Genomic DNA, 12,710 nt, shown 5'->3' with positions numbered 1-12,710 from the left:
GGGGACCGAGGGCTTGATAATGGACGCGTGCAAAGAAAAGAAAAGACGAAAAAAAAAATCAGAAGGGGGGAAAAAAAGAAAAAAAAAGAAAGGGGGGGAATTGTAACGAGAAGAGCCCTAACCGGTGCCTCTTAATCACTTCTAGGTTTTAAATCATGATGATGCAGGAGTCGGCCACAGAGACAATAAGCAACAGTTCAATGAGTCAAAATGGAATGAGCACCCTAAGCAGCAGCCAATTAGAGGCTGGCAGTAGAGATGGGAGATCAAGCGCTGGTGACACAAGCAGCGAAGTAAGCACAGTCGAGCTGCTGCATCTGCAACAACAGCAGGTAAGTTGTGTTTCTCCCCCGTCTCTTCTCCCGTCTCTCACTCCCACTCTGCTGTGCTCTCCCCCCTTTGTACGCTCTGCTTTCCTCTCTCTGCTCAGGCGGCACCGGGGCGTTCTACATATAGGCAGGAAACAAAATGACTTATTATATTGTTTTGTGTGTTTTCTTAGACTATGGAAGGCGGCAGTGTTTGTATAACAAGCTGTTTGCGGAGTTGGTAAACTTTCTCTCGTCAGTTTGTTGACGTGTTTTGCTTGTAGATGCCGGAAAGGAATTCTTGTGACTTCTCAAATGACTTTATTGTGTTTGCAGTGGAGCTAATGCACATATAGAAGTTGTTTCAGGCCACGTAGCTGAAGGTCTGGAGAGCGTGTGCGTGTGTGTGTGTGTGCGCGCACAGTAGTGAGTGAGTGAGAGAGAGAGAGAGTGAAAGAATGTGTGCTTGGGTTTTGTACAGTCCAGTTTGGGCAGTGGGGAAGTGTACAATGGGTGTGTATGTCATGGCTGCACTGTATCCACCAGAGGGCCTCCTAACTCGCCACATAAACATGATAAACCCTTTAATGGGACACTTGAAAATTACATTTGCATGCACACTTTTCTGCTAGTAGAAGTCATTTACAATACAACTGACATTTATGACATTTGTGACAAATATTTCAAAGTCCGCTTTGGATTTGTCTTCTCAAAGCTTTGTCTCGTCGTATTCGTCTCAGTCTGAGCAAGTTGCGGGGTGAATGAGCTGCAGGGGGTGTGTGTTAGAGGTGGTGGTTGGGGGGCAGGAGTTGTGAAAGTCAGTCGCCAGCAGAGTAAAGGAGTCAAGTGTCTCTCGTGTCTTTTCACGGTGAATGATGGCTTTGACAGTTTGCCAAAAGAGCAATGGGAGATTAGGTCAGAGGGCCATGCTTCGGGTTGGATCGGGTGAGGGGGATAGGAGCGACGCTGCAGGTTTGTAATGATGCATGCTGTCCTTTTGGCCTGATGAGAGTTTTCATGCAAGCATATTTATGTGCATGTGTGTGTGTGTGTATTTTTTTGAAGGCAGCTGAACCCCTGTGGTCAGATCAGTCAGGAGAGTACAATAGATGCCGATGCGTCTGGGTTTGTGTGTGTACATTTGGTATAGCACAATCCTCTTGATCCCTACTGTGGTTATCCATCCATCAGAATCCCAGAAATCGTTCTGGTGGTTGCATCATTGCCTCAGTCCTTACTGCTTTTACCACACACATCAATGGAAACTTGCAATGCATGTTGCGTCTCAGAACATTCACATAATAGTTTCTTAGACAAAAGTTTTATCTTTCACTTTTGTTGATCTTTGGTCTTATAAATTCTGCAGCAATTGCTTCAACTTTAAAATAGAGAAGGGAAGATGATACCTGGTTGTCTTTGCAGTCCAACTTGTAGATCCTGACCCAATCAGATCTTTTATCAAGTGCTGGAAGATATAAGCGTAAAAAAAAAAGATAGGGAATTCTCATTCTGGTGTATCTTTAAAAATTGTTTTTTAGAGACAATTTGACATTTTTTTAAAGCTTTATCAAATCTTGGGCTTACAGTGTCTGTTTAAATTGCTTTACTAATGCTGGATATGCAGATGGAACATTAAAATCTTTGTTGGCATTTTTATAACCTTTGAAGTTATAATTGACCAAGTCTGACTGAAAATATACAAAACATCACACTGAAATTAAATAGTCCTCCTGGAAATAGAAGTGCACTGGTCAGACTTTTTTCTAGCTAAGACCGATTTCTAGTCTTAAGATGAAGATAATAAATTTTATGCATTATAGTCTTGAAAAAATATAATTTTAAAATCTGAGTCTGTCAATCGAAGCTCAAAGAAAACCAGACATTGGCATTAGCTAGGAAAAGTGTGACTTTTGTTATTTTTTTTTGCATCAAATCACATTTTTCTAAACTTTATTTAACGTATCCTAAACTCAATCCCAAATATAGAAACTATTTAATGGTTTATTATTGTGTTTGAATACCAAATAAGTGGGAGATGGTGTGATGCATGAAATGACCAAAAGAATTATGAGACTTTTCTGGATTTGTCCCTCTGATCACAAGTCATTGATGATCAGGAGCAAACTGGACGTTTTCTATCCATTGCCGATGGATTAGTGCATATCTAAATGGAAAATAAAACCAATGAAATAAAAATAAAAAGTTGTGTGAGTTTAACGTGTCTAGTTAAAACTAGACACTTGTGATGTTTTGTGGGTGGGGTTCGCTGGTGAATGAGTGTGTGGCTTGTAAAGGGGCCAGTCCGAGTCTTCTCTCAACCCTGAGACAGACGCATTGAAATGAGCAGTCCAGCTAACAGGTCTCTGGAGGCATTTTTAAAACAGGGGCCCTGCACTGCTAACTTAACACACACTTCCTTCGCCGAGTTACACTCTGTAACACTTCGAAGAGAGGCCATATTTTAACAAAGAATACAAAAAACTTTTTAAATATATAAATTATGCTTCCCCTGTCTTAGAAGTTGTGTTTTGCAGTTGTTTTCATGAGAAGAATGTATTTCACACAGATTGCAGGATGGGTTATCTATAAGGAATGCTCCTTTTGTATTTATAAGGTGAACATATATATTTGGACATCAAAAGGAACCCGATTCACGTTTGCTGTGAGTCCATTTACACATAAGGCTGTTGGGTTTAATTTTCTGCCCATATTTGGAATGACATTGAGTGGTCCAGTGGGTATAGGAGCTTCAGTCTCTCATCACACTGCTGGGGGATGATTAATAATAAGCACTGATGAATTCTCTACTGTCCCTATGGGTTCTGCCATTACCTAGCAGCCCCAAAATACCTCCTGCAGCTATAATTAGAAAAGTGGCATCTTAAGGTCTCGTCACCTTAGATTCGGCCAAAGGCTTTTAGAGCACAGAAGTTCCACACACACTTTGTTTTTTTTTTTCAAAATACAAATTAAACTCTCCTCTTCCAAGCATAAGAGACACATTTTTGTTCCATCTAACATAATACATATCTTCTTCCTATTTTTATGCAGATCAACGCCCAGCAGTCTGTTATCCTCCCATCTCACTAATAACCATCGTCACAATTAAATTTCCGGCCCCTAATTTCTGTCAGGGTTTCATCACCACGTCCTCAAGGTTGTCCAAATAGACCTAATTTGATTTGAGATCACAGATTAGATACCTACTGTATCTGATTGCAATTTGCCAGCTGCAGATATGTATCAGAGTCAATGATGAATGTTACACAGCTGTAATTACTATGCAAAATGCTCACTGTAAAATCTCTGTAAAAAAAAAAAAAAAATCTCTGTAAAAAAAAATAAAAATAAAAAAAATCTGCTGAGCTCATCTTACCAATGAATTTGTCATTGGCTGTGTAATCAGTATTTCGATTTAATGCGTAATCCTGGTATGTGTGTACATGCAAGAAATGCATTGATCTCTGAATCCATACCTTAATGTACCATAATGAGCCAGTTAGTTGATTACAGTGGTCTGTAGACATAATCCTGCCAGGGTTATCAGTGGGATTGATGAGCCAGTGCTCAGGACTACTGCCCCTTCTAAATTGGCTCACTTCCATAGGAAGTATATTGATATTTGGAGCATGAGGAAGTCCCGGCTAATCCATTACTGTCATGTTAGTTATTTTATCCAGACTGCTAGAGCTAAATTGCCCCAAAACAAGCAAGGAATAGTATGAGATTCTTTAGTAAAAATGCCATAATTTCACATTCTTTTACACAATAAAGTTAAAATATTGGCGCATAACATGGTAACTGTTGTTCCCCGTGTTGTTAAAATAAATGTTGGCATGTTGATTACTACAGAGATCATTATATCATCTATGCCATATATTTGCTATTTATAGTTTGAAACTGGAGTAAAAAAATATGGATTAAACATTCACTGAACATAGTAATAAATTTTTAAGCTGAGAAGTTGATAAAAATACAACAAATATTACACAGAAATGCATAGCTCTGTTATACTCTCATAAAAGAACAACAAAGAACAAAAATTCATCTGTCGTATCTTCCAAATATGAAGTCTTTGACAGACCAGTTCAAGTTGAAAGATTATACTGAAATTAGCATGATCTCATCTGCCTAAAACAGAAGGGCCTAATTTAACGTGTGAACATCTAACATTCAATTCACCACTTACAAAAATTATTATTATTATTATTATTATTATTGTTATTATTGTATTTTAAAAAAAATAAAAGTATCTGAAATTGCCTTTACTTTGAAGAACTTAAAGTATGTTTGCAATTATGCTAAAAGTGAGAGATAAAGATGTTAAGTCTGTTTTGATCTGAAATGAACAGAGTTAAGGTTGAGAGACACTTATTGTGGTGCTCCAAAACACATGAACACATTTTTAATATCCACATAACATCAAAGGTCGGTGAAAAAACCAGATTATCAAATTAATTATAAATTTGACAGGAGAAAACATGCGTTTGTGTCTGAGCTGCAGTTTTGCCTCATTGTAAAATCTCTGTCAAACTTAACACAAAATAAAAAAACAGACAAATTTGGACGGTGCAGGTAACTCTATGAAATACCATGTGCTGTCGAAATATTCCTGCTATATTTAGATCGTTGCATCACCATGACAACCAGTCATTTGTATATGCTGCAATAATTTGAGAACACAAATTTAATAATTTACTTATGATGCAAACTTACTGGCCTACTTTCTACTTTGATAAAATTTGATACATATTTAAGTGTTAGTCTTTAGAGTTCAAGTCCAAGTTAATACTTTATTTTTGCAACTTAAGTTCTACTCTGCTCTCTGTAGCAGGCATGAGTTGTAAGTCAATAAGCATAACAAGTTGTTATTAGCTAGTTAATTAGTTGTGTAGCCAGTTTGTTGAGCGGTTGGCTGTTTAATAGTGACTATAGAACGAATGTCCAATGCTTATTTAGTTTGCATTGTGTGAAACTGTTTTTGTTTTTTGTTTTGTTTTAAAAAAGTATAAAAGATTTTCTGTAGCTAGCTAACCAGCAACCTTTGGGAGAAAGGCAGTGCTACATTACAGTTCACTCCTTAAAGCCAGAAAAATAACTCCTGCAGTTTTTATGACAGCTTAATAAAAGAACTTCAAATCATGTAAGCAGTAGGATAGAAAGAATAAGCGTTTTTAAACTTTTTAAATTCTTGGTGTACCTTAATACTATAAACCAGCCCATGCCTGCTGTGCAAACAGTTCTTTACCACTCCAGAGTAGCACTCATTCTTAGGGTTTCGATGATTTCTGTATTAAACTCAACTTTGACTCGAAGGACTTACATTTTTGACACACTATATTTTCTTTGCTTGTTTTTCCCAACAAATATTTGTTTACTTTTGCACAAAAAAGCCCCCGCATATTGCGATCATGTCAGAGGAAAAAACATGTTGAAATTTGGTAAACTGGTTGGGTATTCACTTTAGGGTTCTCCTGAGGCACATGATGCAGCAATATGCAAACGATCTAACCCCATTTAAATGACTGCAGCATTTTGACATAAATTACAATAAGTGCACCAAGGTGCCATCTCACTTCTAGGATTTACCTCTGTCGCTTACACGAGAAGTAGGCAGTGGTCCAACTTGAGAGTGACAGCAATTAACCTGCCTTCCTCGCAGTTTAGCTGCAGGAAAAAAGGGGGGGATGAGAAATCTGACAGCTAGTGATGGGTAGTATTTAGGGTTTAGGGGCAAATGAAATTCTCCCCAAAATGAAAGTCATTAGGGAGAAAGTTACCCCACAGACAAAGGACAAAATGACAATGTGTGTGTGTGTGTGTGTGTGTGTCATACCTTTGACACACACATCTGAACTCATCTCCTACGTACAGGAACTCAAGTTTGTTGTTGGAGATGGTTAAATTCTGGATCCCTGACACTCAGTTTTCACCGACCATCACTTTCCACAAACAACCCTCGAGCATCTTCTGCCGCCTGCCCTTCACCTGCCTCCCTGTCTGCCTCTTTACACCATATTTGAGAAGGCACACACGCCCTCTCATGCACACACCTCTCAGATGCAAATCTAGGCTTTGCCCTTGAGCATAATTTAAAGGCCTAATCACCCAGACTGTCCCTTTGGATGGAGCAGGAGAGGGAGGGGTGGGAGGATGGTGTCTCTCATTTGCACCCTTACACAAAGAAGCTCATTAGGTTTATCTTTCAGGCCTGAGATTGCCCCCACTCAACTGTGTAAATAAGACACCGGTCCTGGACTGATGCATCAATCACCTCTCAGGACAGGAGAAAGACCTCAACTGAAATATGAACGATTTCATAAAGGAGGCCTTTGTTAGCCATCATTGTCCGTGCCAAGATAAGGTTTTGCAGTAAAGGCAGGAGAAGGCACAAGGAAAAGCAGGGGTACTGTATGTCTTTGTAAAATTATTTCCCCCTTTCAGTGAAAAGACAGCTCTTCTCTGGAAGTCCATGTGTCTGACTTATTTACAATGAAAGCCATCCTTCTTTTTATTTCAAACCTGGCTATCAGCAGACAGTCCCAACAGAATAGTACATACAGGCCTGTGACATATAGGGCTGTAGTTCCTCCCTTCGCGATGACACTAAAGATATAGGATGTGAATGACAGCGTAGCTACTGTTTGCTCACCCTTCCCCAGACAAAACACAGCATTATTCTATTATCTATCTAGACACCACCTCTTTCCCCTGCTCTCAATCTGTCTCCCCGTTTTTTGTTTTTTTTTTCTTTTGCCTCCTTCTTATTCTTCAGCTCCTCGAAACCTGGGCTGTCCATCTCCGTTTAAGACACATTACATGCGGCCTCCTGGAATTTACAGTGGCGCTCTCCCACTAACTCCATTTCGAGCAGTCGTTCCCTTGAGAGCGCGGCGAAATGTCAAGCTGCAAGGCTTGAAAGAGAGACGAGGAGGAGAGGGACAGCGAAGAAAAGATGGAGGAAAGTGTAGGGATGAAGTGAAATCTGATGGAAGTGAATTCTTATGGACATTTTATCCTCAAGCAAGTGGCAAGAAGGAGTAAAAGGCTCAAAAGATGGGAAGAAAATACTTTCTCATTTTTTTTCACATTTTGCCAAGTTACAAACCACAAACTTTATTATTTTAATGGAAAAAAAAAAGAATACACACTTGTCAAATTGTATTTGTGTTCGGAGTATGTCTACTAAATTTTCACATCCAAATACTGATGCATTTGCACTTTCTTTTTTTTTTGTTTTTATCCAATATGTCACGATTAGGCACGTTGGATGGAGAGAATATGCGGAAGTCAGCTTTCCAGTCTGGCCGTAGATTCTCACTTGGATTTATGTCCAGGGCTGCTGTTGTTCATGATGCCATTTGTGATGCTCCACCACAAAACTAGGAACAAACCGCCACAGAACAAACAGACAGGAAAGATAGCCAGTCACATCTAATTTTATTTATCCCAGGACTGTCCTGTATGTAGCTCTCTATGGCTTTCCTTCAAGACTTTATTTCTTTGTAGAGTGATAGGGTGCATAAGTAAGACTTTTCCCATTGTTAATTTTTACATCCTGAACTGTGCTTCTCTATATCTGACGTGTCAAATACCTTCTTTAGTCTTTCCATGGTGTATTTTTTACAAATGTCCTCCAGCAAACCTTTGAGCACCTCAAAGAACGGCTCCCAGTCTCAGGTATTTTTGCATCTACCCAACTTTCCAAATACTAACATACATTCCTGTCCCTGCTGAAGAAAAGTGTTTCCACAATATTTAAATGATTGGGGTAATGTTCAGGAACCGTCTATGTATTAATTCAATAGGTTTTTCTGGGCAGTTGGTTATGTTTGGATGAATTCCAGTAAAACAGCTTTGTCTTGATTTTCTTGCTTAAAATTCCCAAAAAGTATCTTAAAGCTTCAGGTTGAAATGTAAGTTCAAGGGGTGTAAATAGTTACACTCCTTGAACTATTTACATAATAGTACATATTCACATTCTCAAAATTATTTCTTGCTGTATTCAGTTGAATTCTGATGACATGGTTAAAGTTTGATTTAGGGGTGTCTTTTGCTATGTTCCCCCTGGCCCCCAGCCTCCATGTCTTCTGTGTAGTGCACCAGTCGAGTGATAAACGTCCTGGCCAGGGTTAACCACCTCCGTTGTAAATAAGAGGCAGTCACTGAGTTGCACACACTGTGGCCAATAATCTCGCTGTTTTTCAGCTAACCTGGCGCAGCCCGGGATCAATGGCCACTTCACAACTCATTTCCTTTCACGCCTCCCTAACTGCCCTGGTCCAGCTCGGGGAAATAAATGACACTGGATCTATACGTCCACTCACAATGAGCGCTAAGACATAACAGAGAAATGCGTGCACACTCGCAGACGCAGCCCTTCTTTCTTCAAGAGCTGGAGCTATTGCCTCACCTCGATAATTTATTTGCAGACTGACTTGGTGTTGAGTGGTGCATCATTTTTAGCAGCTTCACAGCCCAAAACAGGCATTCTGTCATTGTTTGTTGCCACTCCCCTGTCATCAGCTTAAACAGTCATTAATACAGGAGGGTGGAGTGTTACTGTCACACACAAGCTGGAAGCACACATGTACATGCCTCTGTTTTGGTCTAATATGGAGTTAACAGCAGGATAAAAAAAAATGTTTTCCAATTCATGGAAGGTAACGCACTGCTGCATGCTCTCTCTATAAATGTTTCTCTTCCCTCCCCCTCCGACAAGGCAAGTGGCTTACAGTCATTTGATAGGCCACGACACTGCTATCCATTTAACAGAGCTTAAAAATCCTACATATGCATATGCCAGGGCGTCTTAAGCTGACAACCAAAAGACAGGATTTGCTAGAAGGCAGCTTTGGAGTGTTGTGAATTTAACAAGCATGTCTCGTATTACAGTCCCTCTCCGCTTTGGTCATGAATAGTAACAAATCAGACTCTGAAACGCATGCCCGATGGTTTGTTGTGTGTTCCCGCTTTGCCTTCTCTAACTAATATTAAAATGACTGCAAATCTGGTTAAGAAGATGACTACCAGGAGGAGAGCGCTATCTTTAGTGTCACTGGCGCTTCTCCCCATAATGCGCTCGGAATCTCTGCTAACAGATTCCAGGTGTTTTTGCTGTGTTGTTTCATTTGTTGGCACTCGGTGCCGCTCTGATTGCCTTCATCACTGACCCATTTTTCAACGAATAAATGGCGTCTCTCCCAAGATGTTTGTGGTCGTGGCGCCACCCGGCCATAAAAAGAAAACACTTTTTCAGGCATTGCCTCTGCACACTGTATACATATGTAAGAGAGCCTTCTGCTTTTCGCAGCTTTTCATACAAATGCAGTAAATAAGTCCGGGCCTCGGGGGAATTGAAAGCCTCAAACTGAAAAACTGACTGACATGTCACTTAGAGCTGGCTTTGGCACTCTTCACTGCAGGCTTTGGAGATCAAGCCACTGGGTCTCGGTGCATCATTTGAGGTATTCTCCTTACTGTACCATTTACAGCAACATAATAGATATTATTTGCTTTCTAAAGTAAGGAAATACACTGAATTGCGAGGCCTGTATAAGGTCTGGAGACTCAACAATTGATTGCTTTCAATTGAACATTTGTTTTGGGAGACGGGAGAGAATAAGATGTACCAGAGTACTGAGGTTAATGATGGAAGTGACACTTGGCATCCATTGCAGCAGAGATAGACAGGCCCGCCCCCCTCATGCTTGTATTCACGCTCAAATCGCCTGCCATTCCTCATCAAGACTTAACCACTGCTTATTTACCCACACGGGAGACTTAACTCGCTGGAATTGATCAGTGATAGCGCTGGAAAGCTGCTCGTTCCACTCTGATATATTAGAGAAAAAAAAAAGAAGAAGAAAAGGCGGTCATGAGCATATGCAGAACATGCTTTTGTCGGCAAGGCGCGGCACTTCAAGCTTGAGCGGACACTAAGCTGATATTGGTTTCACGCTTGAGTCTGTGTAGTGCAACAATCTTCCAGTAGAAGCCCGGAGATTTGATTGTTTCTGCATATGCATTTATCAGAAGTTTACATGATAAATATACATTAGGCTGGTGGCTTGGCCATGCGTATTATTGTTTCTGAGATACTGTTTCTTTTCACCTGTTTGGACTTCATCATGCCATTCGGCATGAGCCTGATAATCCTCATTTGCACAAAACTTCAAATGGATTTGGGAGAGTTTTTGCTGTGTTAGTCTTTGCCTGAATTTCTGTCTCTGAACGTTAAAAAAAAAAAAAAAAAAAAAAAAAACTTTCGTAGAGAGGAGAGAATTATACAAAAGGGCAAATTCTGATGTTATTTTTTTTAACGGCAACCTATCTCATGTTTTAGTGTCAGAAATTCTGCCATCTTTATGTGTAAAATAAGACATCTGTCTCTTTGGTTAGTCAATGCTTCATTTGGTAATGCCTGTATCAAAGTATTGTCATTTATCTTTCATGCAGATTTCAACCTTAGCTTTTATGTTTTCCTTTTTTGAAACCACAGTAATCGTTTTGGTTCTTGCATGGAGTGCTATGAAGGGAATGATCATGCTTTTGGCACATTTATCAAAGCCTTAAAAAAATTAAAAAAAAAATGGAAAGGGAGGCCTTTTTCTCACATAGCCGGACTAAGTGTGCGACAGAGTGATAAATTTTCTTGTTAGGAGAAATTACATCCACTAACTTGAGCTACTTCAGCATGAAATTGAAAAAGAAGCATTTCTTGTGAATTTCCATCCTTGATTCAATGAAAGATGTAGATTAGCCCCTTTCTTAAAAAAAAAAAAAAGAATGAAATGAAAGAAGTGATTCTGCTCATGCCTGCTTGTTCTTAGAAGCGTGATATAGGATGCTGCTGGAAAAGTCTTTGTTTGTGGAAGTGAGACGTACTCAGGCTTGTTGCAGATTAAGAAAAGACATTTTTAACATCTCTTTCTTTGTTTAGTTTGCGCGTGTGTGTGTGTGTGTGTGTGTGGCTGCATGCCTCTGTGGTTAATTCATATCTAAGCCATGTGATATGGACATGTTTCTGTCATAGGAACCAGAGATCATTTCTGAAAAAAAAAAAGTTAAACTTGGCTCACAACCCCGGGTTAACCCCCCGCCCCCCCCCCCCCCCCCCAAAAAAAAAAAAAAACAAAAACAAAAAAAAACAACAAACATTTCTGTTGCTTATTTTGTCCAGTCATATAGGGCACAGGCACACCTTGTTTTGCAATTTTCTCATTTTGAGTCTTGCAATAATAAAACCACAAAATTATTATTCTTAGTTCAGCAGTTTTCTCTGAGGCAGAACAGCTGGATTTATTGAAGCTGCTCATGTATTTGTAAAAACATTGTCAACGAGAAATCCCTTTAAAATACATTCATAATGCGTACATACGTTCATAAACTGAACTTTATCTTCGAACACAATTGCAAGCTTGCCTCATAAATCCCAGTCCAGCCGTTGGTGAATGGCGTGGTGAAGGAGGATGAGGCCAACAACTGATTGACAGAGGCTGGGTGTCAGTGAGGCCGGTAGATAACTATATCTTCTCTTGCTCACTTAAAGGTCCAACATGCATCACTGTAATTGGAAAATTTGCAAGACAAGCATCACGGCACAACACAGAATGGACTGAGGAGGAGGAGGGAAATAAAGGTGTTACATAAGCAACGCAATCTAGAAAAGAGACGGGGAGGAAATGGGATGCATTTCCTGTCCAGTATCAGATGCTGCGGCTTTTACCGAGTTTATCTTTGAGGGTAGCGAGTGGGATGTGTCACTGTGGGATGTGTTAAACAACAGGGAGCTGCTGTCAGGACAAGAGACAAATTAATCACATGGACTTGTTTAAAGTGCTGTTAAACTATTTAAAGTCCACACCTGGCAGAAAATAAAGCTTCATTGAGTTATTTCTTCTGATCCAAATTAGATAAAGAAGAAATGTGACTATATAACTTGGTCATGTAAGCTCATGCAAAGACTGAGCTTGTGTCAGTGCAAGCTGGCATTTTTTTCAGCAGCCTTTACTTGTATTAGGTGAAAAAAGAAGCAAAACAGCTTACCCCCCCCCCCCCCCTCCCCGTCTGCATCTTGTCTCATGCCACAATCAGCTTGTCAGTTGCCCCTGGCCTTTTTCTTTGGAGTGGAAGCCGCTACACCTTGTCAACAAAAACTGACACTGGCTCAATGAAAGACATCTTCATTCTGTATCTGATCCCTTTATATATATATATATATATAAAATTCAGTATTGCTCCAGTAAAAGCAAGAGAGTACAAAATGTTCATGTTACAACCTTGATAAATTCATTCAAAATAAAATGCATTTTGTTTTGAAAATGGGAAGCAGCAATTATTATTGATTCTAAATTAACCCAACATATGTGTTCACAAGTTATTAGAGGTATTTAAATATTA

At 39.7% G+C, this 12,710-nt stretch overlaps 1 protein-coding gene across 10 annotated transcripts in view; it reads left to right on the top strand.

Annotated features, from left to right (window-relative positions):
* Window positions 1-12,710, top strand: part of foxp2 (forkhead box P2) — a 131,646-nt gene that overhangs the window by 64,161 nt on the left and 54,775 nt on the right. For 5 of the 10 annotated variants that reach the window (XM_044107682.1, XM_044107675.1, XM_044107677.1 and 2 more), the window contains one exon: window positions 146-332. The exons of the other annotated variants lie outside the window; for them this stretch is intronic. In XM_044107682.1, coding sequence (XP_043963617.1) covers window positions 156-332 — 177 coding nt within the window. In that variant the 5' untranslated portion in view covers window positions 146-155. The remainder of the gene's footprint in view (window positions 1-145; window positions 333-12,710) is intronic. 10 annotated transcript variants of the gene reach the window in all.

This window comes from Gambusia affinis, linkage group LG23 (assembly GCF_019740435.1).
Source record: "Gambusia affinis linkage group LG23, SWU_Gaff_1.0, whole genome shotgun sequence".
NCBI classification, from domain to species: domain Eukaryota; kingdom Metazoa; phylum Chordata; class Actinopteri; order Cyprinodontiformes; family Poeciliidae; genus Gambusia; species Gambusia affinis.
The sequence above is the reverse complement of the archived record's forward strand: the minus strand, read 5'-3'. Positions and strand labels throughout refer to the sequence as shown.